General features: G+C 41.9%; 1 protein-coding gene across 1 annotated transcript in view; it reads right to left on the reverse strand.

Annotated features, from left to right (window-relative positions):
• Positions 1-12,519, reverse strand: part of LOC139262080 (ras-GEF domain-containing family member 1C-like) — a 55,392-nt gene that overhangs the window by 6,533 nt on the left and 36,340 nt on the right. The window contains exons 6-11 of the mRNA XM_070877234.1: positions 10,141-10,215; positions 3,816-3,911; positions 3,567-3,669; positions 2,635-2,714; positions 2,440-2,535; positions 1,502-1,597 (exon numbers count right to left, since the gene is read on the reverse strand). Of these exons, the coding sequence (XP_070733335.1) occupies positions 1,502-1,597; positions 2,440-2,535; positions 2,635-2,714; positions 3,567-3,669; positions 3,816-3,911; positions 10,141-10,215 (546 nt within the window). The remainder of the gene's footprint in view (positions 1-1,501; positions 1,598-2,439; positions 2,536-2,634; positions 2,715-3,566; positions 3,670-3,815; positions 3,912-10,140; positions 10,216-12,519) is intronic.

The following is a 12,519-nucleotide window of genomic DNA, read 5'->3' on the forward strand; positions in this document are numbered from 1 at the left end:
GACACTGCCTCTGGTTATGTGCAGAATTATCCTGCAAACAGGATAGAAAAGGGAGTTTTGTTATAGAAAGGATGGTTTAGTATAATGGCTGCCACCCAATTGCCCAGGCTGTTTACCACTTTGATTGGGTATATAGACCTTGGGCTCAAATTTCCAGCTATCTGCCTCATATGGATTCATCATGTGGGGCATCAACACCTTCTTGCTGTCCAACAGCCTGCTCTCACACAGCTCTGTTCTTGCTGTCAGTGTGCCCAGCAGCAGGGTGATGGTAGGACTTGGGGATTGATAGTGGGGGTGACTTGCTGGGTAATCCCACTACCACAACACTGAGTCATCTTGCTCAAGTGACAGCGGGCCAGGCAGCCACCACTATGAGAAAAGCAAAATATTGTAGATGTTGGAATCTGAAATAAAAACAGAGTGTGACCCCGAGCTTCTGGTTGCCTGTCACTTTAATTCCCTGTTCCACTCCCACACCAACATCTCTGTCCTCGGCCTCCTACACTGTTCCAATGAAACTCAACGCAAGCTCGAGGAACAGCACCTCATCTTTCGTTTATCACTTTACAACCATCTGGACTCAACATCAAGTTCAACAATTTCAGACCATAACCCCTGCCCATATTTTGCTCTGTTCCCTCATTTTTTTAACCCCCCCCTCCCCTCCCTCCGATCTTATGTATTTTTTCTCTTTGCTTCCCATGGCAGCTGGTAATTATTCCGTCATTCGCACCCTATCTAGACTAATCTTTTTCTAACTTCTGCCATTACCATCACAAGTCGGCCCATCATCCATTTTGTCTCTCAAATCTCTCCTGTCTTCCACCCAACACAGACCTTCCCTTTTGTTCTTTCCTCTCCTCCCCCTTTCAGTGCTTCTTAAGAATCTGTTCATTTCGAACATTTGCCAGTTTCGATGAAGGGTCATCGACCTGAAACATTAACTCTGTTTTTCTCTCCATAGATGCTGCCTGACCCGGAGATTTCCAGCATTTTCTATTTTTAAGCCGCCACTGCAATACAGTCTACTGCTGACAATTCAAAGTTGTTTTTGCACTAAAAAATATTCAATAATTTGAAATAGGTTACATACATAGCACAGTTGGGAATTTGGCGCTAAAAAGATTTGAATTATTAAATATTTTTTCATGATGTCATTTTGAATTAAGAGTAGACAGTTGGAAATGGGAGGTCATGTTATAAAACCTTCTGGAATACATCAATCAGAGTCGGCAACCCTAGCTGACAGGGCTTGTGAACTATAATGTGTGATGCTGTACACAGTAGGCACTGATAAAGTGAGATGCCCATGTCGATATACAACTGCACTTAAGGGTCTTATCAGCCCCACTCTGGTACATTGTGTTTAATCTTTGTAAATGTAAGCAACAAATGAGAGTCAGCTTTCAAAAGATTCCAGGTACCTATCTAACACCTATAGTAGAAACTGGTCATTTATTAGTACTACAACAAATGTGGTGATATCTGTGACACTTACCTCAAAATTGACATGCCCATTAGGAAGACGGTTTGCACAACCCTCATTTAAGAAGTAAATGTCTTTGATCAGTAGACTGAAGAATGGGATAACTATCTGGAAAATAGCAAATTATGATTTCACCCACAATTTTCCATTTATACTTATTGCTTTTTACTTCTCTATTGTAATAAATATAAAAATGTGTTCCAGTTGAGCTACCAAATGAAGCATTTACTACACAATCCTAAAATCCCATGGATTTAAGTTCCACCACAAACCGATGCACCAGCTTTCAGGGATGATCTCAAAACTCATATTATTCGTATCACTTACACTAATTAGACATATCTACATTTGAGCAACTCTAATGAATTTAGACTTTGGATGCTATCTTTGCTTGTCCAGTATACATTCATTGATAGTTATGTAATAAATTGATAACACTGCTTTAAAAACTGATTGCACGGTTAAAATATTCTGAATTTGCTTATGAAAAACGGAGCTCAGAATCTGAATCCAAATCAGATTTGAATTCAAGTAACTTGCTTAATCCCACCAACCTACTCAGGGCTAGATTTGTCACTTCTCAAACAGGCCACTAGATGGGGTTACCCACAGTTTATAAATGGACATTCCATTTTTCATGTTCTTTTGAGGCATGCACATTTTGGGAGCAGTTGTCGTCTGTTCACTTCCTCTTTTGGATGGAGTGGTATACTGGAGGGGAGTGAGCCATGGAGAGTGGGATGGGAAAAGGAAGTCAGAAAAATAATAAAAAATTTAAAAAGTACAATTTTGTTTTAATGTACTGCAACTCCATAAACCCTCATATTAGATGATTATACTCAAGTAAGGTACTGGGTAAATGTTAAAATGTTTGTCCAGTTGAAAAAAGTACACTCCAGTTTATATATTCTAGCCTGCCCTGTACCATAATACATTATTGGTAATCTTACCTTTTCTCGGTTACTATGTGCAGTCAGAGATCGATGAGCTGCCCCTCGGAGAGCTGTCCTGTAATTGTAGAAGTTACCTGTAGGATCCATTTGATGCTGTATATCAAATTTAGAAAGGTCATTATATTAGACATTAGCTTAACTAACAAGGGATAATCATACTTTAATGTAATTTTGTTGTCATATTGTACTAACCTCAAGAATGAAAAATTTGGCTGTTTTAACTTTCCCCCATGTCTTCTTTAGCCGAGCAACAGGGCTCATGTTCATACCAGCTGCGGAAGGTAAACAAAACTGATCACTTTACAAAACCTTTTTCCTGAAGGTACAAGTGCATAATAGTGACATTTTGCATTCTGTAAAAATGTATATTGATTCTCTCTGCAAATAGTACAAGATAAAGATTTTAAAAAGTAATGACAAAAATCCTAAAAGGTTGGATCTTGACTGGATAATTATGTGGATCAAACCAAACTAATACAATCCGTTAAAATGCCTGATCTTTTAAATTTTTTTTAAAAAGGTTGGTTTTATTTAAAATTCATTCACGGGATGTGAGCATCGCTGGTAAGCCCAGCATTTATTGCCCATCCCTATACAACTGAGTGGCTTGATAGGCCATGTAGTCAACTGCATTGCTGTGGGTCTGGAGTCACATATAGGCCAGACCAGGTAAGGATGGCAGATTTCCTTCCCTAAAAGGACATTAGTGAACCAGATGGATTTTTAACAACAATCTGGTAGTTTCATGGTCACCATTACTGATATTAGCTCTTTATTCCAGATTTATTTAATTAACTACATTTAAATTCCCTAGCTGCCGTGGTGGGATTTGAACCTGCCTCCGGATCATTAGTTCAGGCCTCTGGATTATTAGTCCAGGAACATAACCACTATGCTACTGTTCCCACTAAAAAGTGTCATCATAAAACATATTTCATGAGGTAGGACTGAACCTGGCTTATTTACCCTGGGAAATAATAACTCATGATAAATCATGAGACCAATGTTATAAAGTGTAACTTAGGGAATAAAAAAATCCTACTGCTCGTCTGTATTCACCCGAATTGTTTTATTCAATATTCATATTCCTCTCCTTTAAAAAAGGACAATTCAGTCATACTTACATATAATTGCCATCAAGGAATTAAAGTTGCCAATATTAAAGCACTCTCGAGCAACATCAATAAAAAATTCTATTACTTGTGCTCGGTGTTTCTTCTTCGCGGGCTGCAATTAAAAAAAATATATTAAATTGATAAAATAGTGCAACTACATATATTAAATTGTTATTTTATAGAATTACTTTTAAAGAATTTTGAGCCAAGTATTATCAAAAAAACCTGTATTATATATTGTAAAAAAAAAGCACTTACCATGCATATTTCAGTAGCTACTAAATAGCAGAGTCTGTTGAACCATTTAACGTAGGCTTCGAGATTGTCTGTTTTCTTTTGGTCACTGAAGCAAGTCTTGAGATAAAGAGAGGGAAAGTTAAGTATTTATTATGGACTAATGTAGCCATGATGATAAACTGATTTTGCGGTCAGTGGCGAAGAAATGATGCCCGCCATTCACCTCGCAGACAGCTGCTCACAGAGCTTTTGCGGGTTTTTGAGCAGAGACTTGCTGTCATTGGGCATCTGATCCAGTGTGGTGCCCTCTACAGGGGATCTGTGGTGTCTGTAAGCAGGACAAGGAACAACGAAGTTCGTCAACCAATCAGCTTGAAGAATCCTCCCCGAGAAACACAGGGCTGGATTTTGAAGAGGAAGGCAGGGTGGGGGCAGGACTCTGAGGCGGTCGGGAAACCCTGGAGGTTTTTAACAATTTAACTACCCCCACGCTCCAACTCACCCATTTAATGTATGTTAAAATTCCCCCCAAAGAGTCTAAACCAGGAATTATAATTGAGATTTAAATCATGGACAGAAAGCAAAATTAAGATTGGGAATGAAAGATGAGATTAAGAGAGAAAAATAAAAGAGACAGACAGAAAAAGTAAAAACATTTTTTTAATTATTTAATTTAAAAAAAGTTCACCAATGCTAATTAAATTCTGAAGGAATGAGACTCCACACTTGTAAAATTAATTTTATGTGCCAGAGAGGTTGTTTGGCAGTAATTATGACTGATCATGCTGTTAAAAATTCACTTACACCTGAATGCACGAGCCCAAACTTTTTCTTGCATGTCTAATGGGTAAGTAACACAACTTCATTCCCTTACATTGATTTATTTGCCAAATATCGATGAGGTACTTGTTATGTCTTTAGATGCTCTGATGATGATGATTCCACGAGGCAATGTGTTGTACTTGAACTGTAGTGACCTTAGTCCTTTATTGATAACTCCAGAGTGAGGGTCACACCTGGTGGCCTGCCTTTTATACTAAGCCAGGCACATCTGTATAGGTAACCTGCAAGTCTCCCACTGCGGTGCCCTCTGGTGGCACACCTTGTGATGGTGCACACAGTAACCATGTTGGATACATGACATCACTCTCCCCCAAGCCTTTAGTGCAAATCGCCTTTGCATTGGGCTTAGCTCTATCTGGTTGACCCTTGGCCGGTCGTTTCTATCTTGGGTGAGTGGGTGGTGTTTCGTTGGCAGTAGAGTGCTGATGTTTCTGTTTGTGTGTCCATGACCACTCCATTCTCTCCCCCCCCACCGCGCATATTGTCGGAGGCTCATTACATACATACACATTCATAGAAACATAGAAACATAGAAAATAGGTGCAGGAGTAGGCCATTCGGCCCTTCTAGCCTGCACCGCCATTCAATGAGTTCATGGCTGAACATGCAACTTAAGTACCCCATTCTTGCTTTCTTGCCATACCCCTTGATCCCCCTAGTAGTAAGGACTTCATCTAACTCCCTTTTGAATATATTTAGTGAATTGGCCTCAACAACTTTCTGTGGTAGAGAATTCCACAGGTTCACCACTCTCTGGGTGAAGAAGTTTCTCCTCATCTCGGTCCTAAATGGCTTACCCCTTATCCTTAGACTGTGACCCCTGGTTCTGGACTTCCCCAACATTGGGAACATTCTTCCTGCATCTAACCTGTCTAAACCCATCAGAATTTTAAATGTTTCTATGAGGTCCCCTCTCATTCTTCTGAACTCCAGTGAATACAAGCCCAATTGATCCAGTCTTTCTTGATAGGTCAGTCCCACCATCCTGGGAATCAGTCTGGTGAGCCTTCGCTGCACTCCCTTAATAGCAAGAATGTCCTTCCTCAGGTTAGGAGACCAAAACTGTACACAATACTCCAGGTGTGGCCTCACCAATGCCCTGTACAACTGTAGCAACACCTCCCTGCCCCTGTACTCAAATCCCCTCGCTATGAAGCCAACATGCCATTTGCTTTCTTAACCGCCTGCTGTACCTGCATGCCAACCTTCAATGACTAATGTACCATGACACCCAGGTCTCGTTGCACCTCTCCTTTTCCTAATCTGTCACCATTCAGATAATAGTCTGTCTCTCTGTTTTTACCACCAAAGTGGATAACCTCACATTTATCCACATTATACTTCATCTGTCATGCATTTGCCCACTCACCTAACCTATCCAAGTCCAGAAAAAAAGCTTGCATTAACAGCATTACATTTGTGGTTCAGTTGTGAGGCAAGTACATTCGACTGGTGAGATACATTCTTGATTCGTACAAGGGATCGGTAACCGGTGTGTAAGGACAAGCTAGTTCCAGAACTGCTGGATGGTGTCCAGGCAGTCTGGTGGCAGCATGGTGCCCAGTGCTGGCAGTGGGAACCCGGTTGGCTCAAGTTACCTGCTCTCAGGACTGTTGCCGTAGCTCCTAGCGTGGGGCAGGTTCACAGATGCCTGTGACCTCCCTGTCCTTTCTTTGTGCCCTGGTTGCTGCTGCTCCTGGAGGAGCTGTCATCTAGCAGTGCACAGGGAACTGCTGACACGCTGGCCTGGGCGTTGTTTGGTTTGGGATCCCGGCTAGTCCCGGTCCCCTTTGGGTGAACTGTTGCGGGTGACCCTTCGTTCCCGGGTATGGCCTTGGTGGCGATGGGGTCTGGGGGCTGCGGCTTAGCACAGTTTGCTCTTTCAGGCTTGTGGCGGTTGGTGCCATCGGGTGCCTGAGAGGTGGAGCCGATCAGGGGCAGGGTAGCGATACCGGCGCTGTTGCCCTCCTGAGATCGCTTGCTCTGCAGCTTGTATATGTTGGCTGCTTGTGGTCACACTCCATGGAGCATAACTCTGGTCCCAGGGACGCAGGCTACTACGTTGGGTAGCTCGCTGGACCAGTGTGCTCCCCATGGGTGTCTGCCCGCTGCACTGACTGAGTGCAGTTGAAGTCCTACATTACACATCATTTCATTACTCATTGTAACTATCTTGTAGCTCTGATCGCATGCCTTTTTTTTGGTTATTGCCTGTACACAACTCTGATCATCAACTGCACATTTTACATCTAACTCAAGTTGCTCTTACATTGTTTGAAAATGTGTAACTGTCCCTTTAAGTGGGTTGCAGGCCTCTTTTAAGAGAGCCTTGCTTTCTTTACCCCAATCCTCTTTGTTTGGAGCCACGTGTTGCCCCATCAGCGCTGCACTTCGTGGTCTGGCCGCAGCCATCTTTTTCTTCAGCACATTACGTCGTGGTTTGGGCGCCATCTTTCCTCCATCCACGATGTCGGTTGTGGTGACTCTCTTCTCCCCGGGTTCTGCCACCGAAGCTGGGAAGTCGCCTTTGGATCCAATTTTCTTCCTCCAGAGTCCTGCCACTGGAGCCTGGTAGGTGCGTTCGGGTTGTATCAGCTGGATCATCTCCACGCAGTTGTGCTGGGCGGTCTATGCCTCGGGTGCTGTGCTGGTATGCTCTCTGGTGCCGGATCCACCCTCAAGTGAGAGCTTGCTTTGCCTCTGAACGCGGAGGACGTCGATCGCTGGAAGAGTGAAGTCTTTCCACTTTCAATGGATCTTCTCCATCCACCTTCTTCCACGTAGTGTTGGTCCATCATCTGCAACAATCCACAAAGGTAACTTGTGCACCGCGCCGTCATGGAGAACCTTTACATCCGCACTACCAACGACTGGGATAAGTTCATCGGTGTAGTTGCGCAGCTTTACCTGAACCAGGACCAACTTGAGTCATTCAGCTTGATTGTCCCATAGCCTCTCAAAAGCTTCTTGGTTCATTACTGACTGGCTCGCCCCCTGTCCACTTCCATGAAGACTGGAACGCCATCTATCTCAACTTCCATCCTCAACGGGGAACACTCGATGGTGCAGGTAAACATGCTATATACCTCATAGTGGGGCTGAGCTGCCTCTCCGCCTACCGTTTCATAATCCGCGCTGGATTCATGGCCATCTGCAGACTCTTCATCAACACAGTGAGTCATATTTCTCTTACACATTTGCTGGAGGTGGTCCTTTGTACTGCAGCCTTTACACACATAGTCTTTAAAACGGCACTAGTGAGCCCTGTGATTCCCTCCACAATGCCAACATGGAGCTACTCGACTAGCCTCCCTCGCCAGATTCTGAGTTAAGGGACTCTGGGGCTTGTTCTCTCTCCCCTGAGAAGGTTTACGTTCTACAGTCCAGCCTCTAAAAGGCGTCGCTCTGTGCACAGTACTTGCCGGGTTTGAGTCCTGAAGATGAGTCATCTGCCTAGAGCCCTAGGTCGAGGTCACGAATGCCTGGCTCACAGAAATGGCCTTCTGCAGTGTAACTGTGGTATCTGCAGACAGTAGCTTATGAAGAAGGCCCTCATGGCCGATTCCAATGACAAAAATGTCCCGCAGCGCTTCGGTGAGGTGCTTGCCGAAATCACATGGTGCCGCCAGCCTCCTGGTCTGCAGCATATTTCGTGATTTCCTGGCCTTCGGGCCGTCGGTGGGTGTAGAACCGGTGTCTGGCTGTGAGGATGTTCTCCTTGGGCTTGAGTTGCTCTTGGATCAGTGTTATGAGCTCCTCGTACGTCTTGGTTGTTGTCTTTGCTGGTGCCAGCAAGTCCCTGACGAGGCCATAGACAGTGGGCCCACAACTGGTTATTAGGATAGCTCTGCATTTATCAGTTAGTGTGGCCAGGTTGTCGCCTGCCAGGTCATTTGCTGTGAAGAAATAGTTGAGCCTCTCCATAAAGGCGTCCCAATCATCACCATTGGCGAATTCTGCAACGTACCAAGGGTAGCCATTTTCGCGTGAAGGTCCGTAACCTCGTCGCCAATTGTTATGTCTTTAGATGCTCTGATAATGACTCCACAAGGCAATGTGTCATATTTGAACTGTAGTGACCGTGGTCCTTTATTGATAACTCCAGAGTGAGGATCACACATGGTGGCCTGCCTTTTATACTAGGCCAGGCACACCTGTACAGGTATCTTGCAAGTCTCCCAGTGCTGTGCCCTTTGGTGGCACACCTTGTGATGGTGCACACAGTAACCATGTAGGATACATGACAGTACTGTTATAGCACAGCCTGTGAAAGAGCAGGTTAACTCAGACCGCAACTTCCGGATTTCTGCGATTAATCGCGCATTCGCATACTCCGGAAGTTGCTGTCCGATTTACTCCTTAATAATGGTGATCACTGTTAATCTCACTGTTATTCTCAATGCAAAGTCTGGGCCAATGTCTTCGAGATAATACACTGAGAAATTATATACTACTACTCAAATAAATGCACTACTTACGAGGTTGGTAATTCAGTGCAGTACTGAAACAGAGTACATGCATCAAACTACAGTATTGCAGATTTCTGAGATCCACTCAGTGCAGACATGGCCTATACAGCATGCCACCAATAAAAATGTTACCAATGAAACAAGACCAAGTGATATAATTCCCCAAAATTGCTAATACTCAATTTGTTTTCCCCCTCTGGGGAAAATCTTGTATGATAGGAGTTTGAAAAAAGGTTTTTGATCTAGGAGCTAGGAATTTAAAGAACTCATTAAAAATTCCCATAAACATAAAAAATTCTAGGTTATATTTATCCAAAATACATGTAAATACATTTCCCCTTACTCCTCAACTAGTAGGTAAGATGTGATCAAGTAAGATCCATTTTAGAATAGGAACAGTAAGCTGATTAAAACATTAAACAGCCGCCTTCAACTTTAATGATCTTTTTGTCCTGTGGTGCACAGCATTATACACTTCTTAATAAATAATGCAGTGACATCAATGTCAATCATGCTTTGCTTAATTTCCTTTCTGGCAAGTTTCAATATGAGATAGTGCAGTGTATCTATATCTGAGCAACTCAAATTAATTTAGACTTTGGATGCTACCTTTACTTGGTCAGCTTAAGTCTATTGACAATTTTGTAATAAATTGCTAACACTGATTGCATTGTTAAAAGAATCTGAATTTGGCTTTGAAAAACAGAGATCAGAATCTGAATCTCAAATCAGATTTAGATTTAAGTAACTTTACTGAATCCCACCAACCCATTTGTCACTTCTCAAACAGGCCACTAGATGGTATAATGCTAATGCTCGAGTTTCAGTTTTTCTTTTAATTTTATTGTGCTGAATAATGTTGGTTATATTTTGCGCTAGAACACCATGTATATGTATACTGCTGCGATTGGTCTTATACATAAATTCTATAGAAACAAAATAAATCAATAGCTTAACTTATGAACTCTATAGGATGAATACAATATTAATTTAGAAAATATTCTGCATACAAGATTATCTGCATGAAGTTGTACCTTTGTGTTATCCAAAGAATCCTTATGTACAAATGCTTGCACAAATTCTTCAGGACCAATAAGACTCAATCGTTCCTTGGGAAAATTAAATAAGTGTTAATATACTTTAAATCAAAAACCGAGCAGAAGCATTCTATATACAGTTGAAAGCAATTTATGGTTAAAAAGTGCAATCTCACCTATCTCATCAATAGTACAATGTGTGTATGTATTTATTCGCGTAGTTCAGAAACACTAAAATTAAATCTGATAGATTTTTAATATGTTAAGTCAATGTTTTATTCATGGTTGTGTCATATTATGGTTATTTATTTATGTATAGCCAAATCCCATTATTGTAGAGGCTTGAGACACAAATATCCTGTTGAAACAATAGCTAATTTATTGCTCCAGTCAACACTCATTAAAAGATTAATTGTTAGTTTTGATTATTCCTGATAATAAATACATAATATGCAGGATGATAAATTTAGAATGACTGATTTCTGGAAAAATACATCTGAATGAGATTATACTGGATATTATTATGGTCAAAAGATGTTTATTTTAACTGGTTGTGAAATACCATTAGTAAATGATTCCCAAACACAGGTAAGTAACACAAAATAGGTATCTCACACTTGTGCACACATTACCAGAAAAACTCATTGGTGATTGATTAACAGCTAATAAACCTTGATAATATTCCGGCACCTTTAAACAATGACAATGCTCTGTGTATATTGCTAGAAGATACTGAAAAGATAGTTTACTTCTATTTTCTTATTTTTATTGAGTTAGTTGTTTGGAACAACATTGTGTTTGGATTTTTTACTAGTATCACAGCATTTGAGACAAGAATATCTGTAGCAGATGCCTGATCAAAAAGTTTAGAGAATTTATAGGCCTAGAAATTGTATTGCGCTGCACCCGCTTTTTAAGGAATGAAATGAGGGCCTAAGGATGCAATATGGTGGGTGATGCATGCAGATCCCTCCCCCCATTGGATTGGTCTCCCCCATAGGCATCGAAGTATTCAAAAAGCTCATTATCTGTAATGGAGCTCGGTCACCTGCTGCAGCTACAACTGGAGCACCAAACAGGGCATGCCGGCTGCTGTTAAAGTTGTTGTAACCCATAACTTTTACTCCACAGGGTCGTTCCAGGCTGCATCAGAGAATCTGGATGCACCTTGCAGCCATGTTTGCCAGCTTCCAGCATTTCCTGCTGCCTGCAGCCACCATGTACCTCCCCTTTAAGAGGTGACAGTTGCCTTTAAGTAGCAACAGTGAAACTTGCTTACTCCTCCAAACAAACATGCAGCCAATAGCAAGCAGCATGTGTAGCGCTGTCTGCTCAGTATAATGAGCTGCCAGCACCAATTTCACGGTGTCCCCGCAACCACACAAAGACACGTTCAGCATGCTCCCTGCCTCTTGCGTGCCTGTTTTCGACCGCGATCAAATTTCTAGGCCACAATGTTACTTGAATGTTTAGTATACTTCCTCTTCATGGTTCCTCGTTTATTGTGGTCATTCAAATGTTTTATTAAAATTTGTAATTAAAGATATTGTATTACAATAAATATATAAAATATATAAATTAAGGATAAAATTGTACAAAGGTAATATGCAAGATGGAAAACTACTTGTCATTACAAACAGCACTCATTTATAAACCCTAGGACAATTTATGGCAGCTGATACCTATGATATGCAACTAGTCGTATCACTGAACCAATGGAAAGAGTTAGGTATGTTGTATATAGAAGCTGTGAAAATCAAAATCCCAGTTGAGTCCCATTTTTAATGGTAAAACCCCTGTTAGATTGCCATGTGGGCAATAAAGATCAAAATCAACAACAAATATTTATATAACACCTTTAACGTAGTGAAATGTTCCAAGGCGCTTCGCAGGAATATTATGCGATAGAAATTTGACACCGAGCCGCATAAGTAGAAATTAGCGCAGGTGACCAAAAGCTTGGTCAAAGAGGTATGTTTTAAGGAGATTCTTGAAAGGAGGAAAGAGAGATTATGAAGTGGAGAGGTTTAGGCAGAGAGTTCCAGAGCTTGGGGCCTAGGCAACAAAAGGCACGACCACTAATGGTTGAGCGATTATAATCAGGGATGTTCAGGAGGGCAGAATTAGAGGAGCACAGACATCTCGGGAGGGTTGTGGAGCTGGAGGAGATTAGAGAGATAGGGAGAGGCAAGGTCATGGAGGGAATTGATAATAGGATGAGAATTTTGAAATCAAGGTGTTGCTTAACCGGAAGCCAATGTAGGTCATTAGGCACAGGGATAACGGGTGAGCGGGACTTGGTTCGAGTCAGGACATGAGTTTTAGATCATCTCTAGTTTACGTAGAGTAAAATGTGGGAGGCCAGGCAGGAGTGCA

Source organism: Pristiophorus japonicus, chromosome 4 (assembly GCF_044704955.1).
Source record: "Pristiophorus japonicus isolate sPriJap1 chromosome 4, sPriJap1.hap1, whole genome shotgun sequence".
NCBI lineage: Eukaryota > Metazoa > Chordata > Chondrichthyes > Pristiophoridae > Pristiophorus > Pristiophorus japonicus.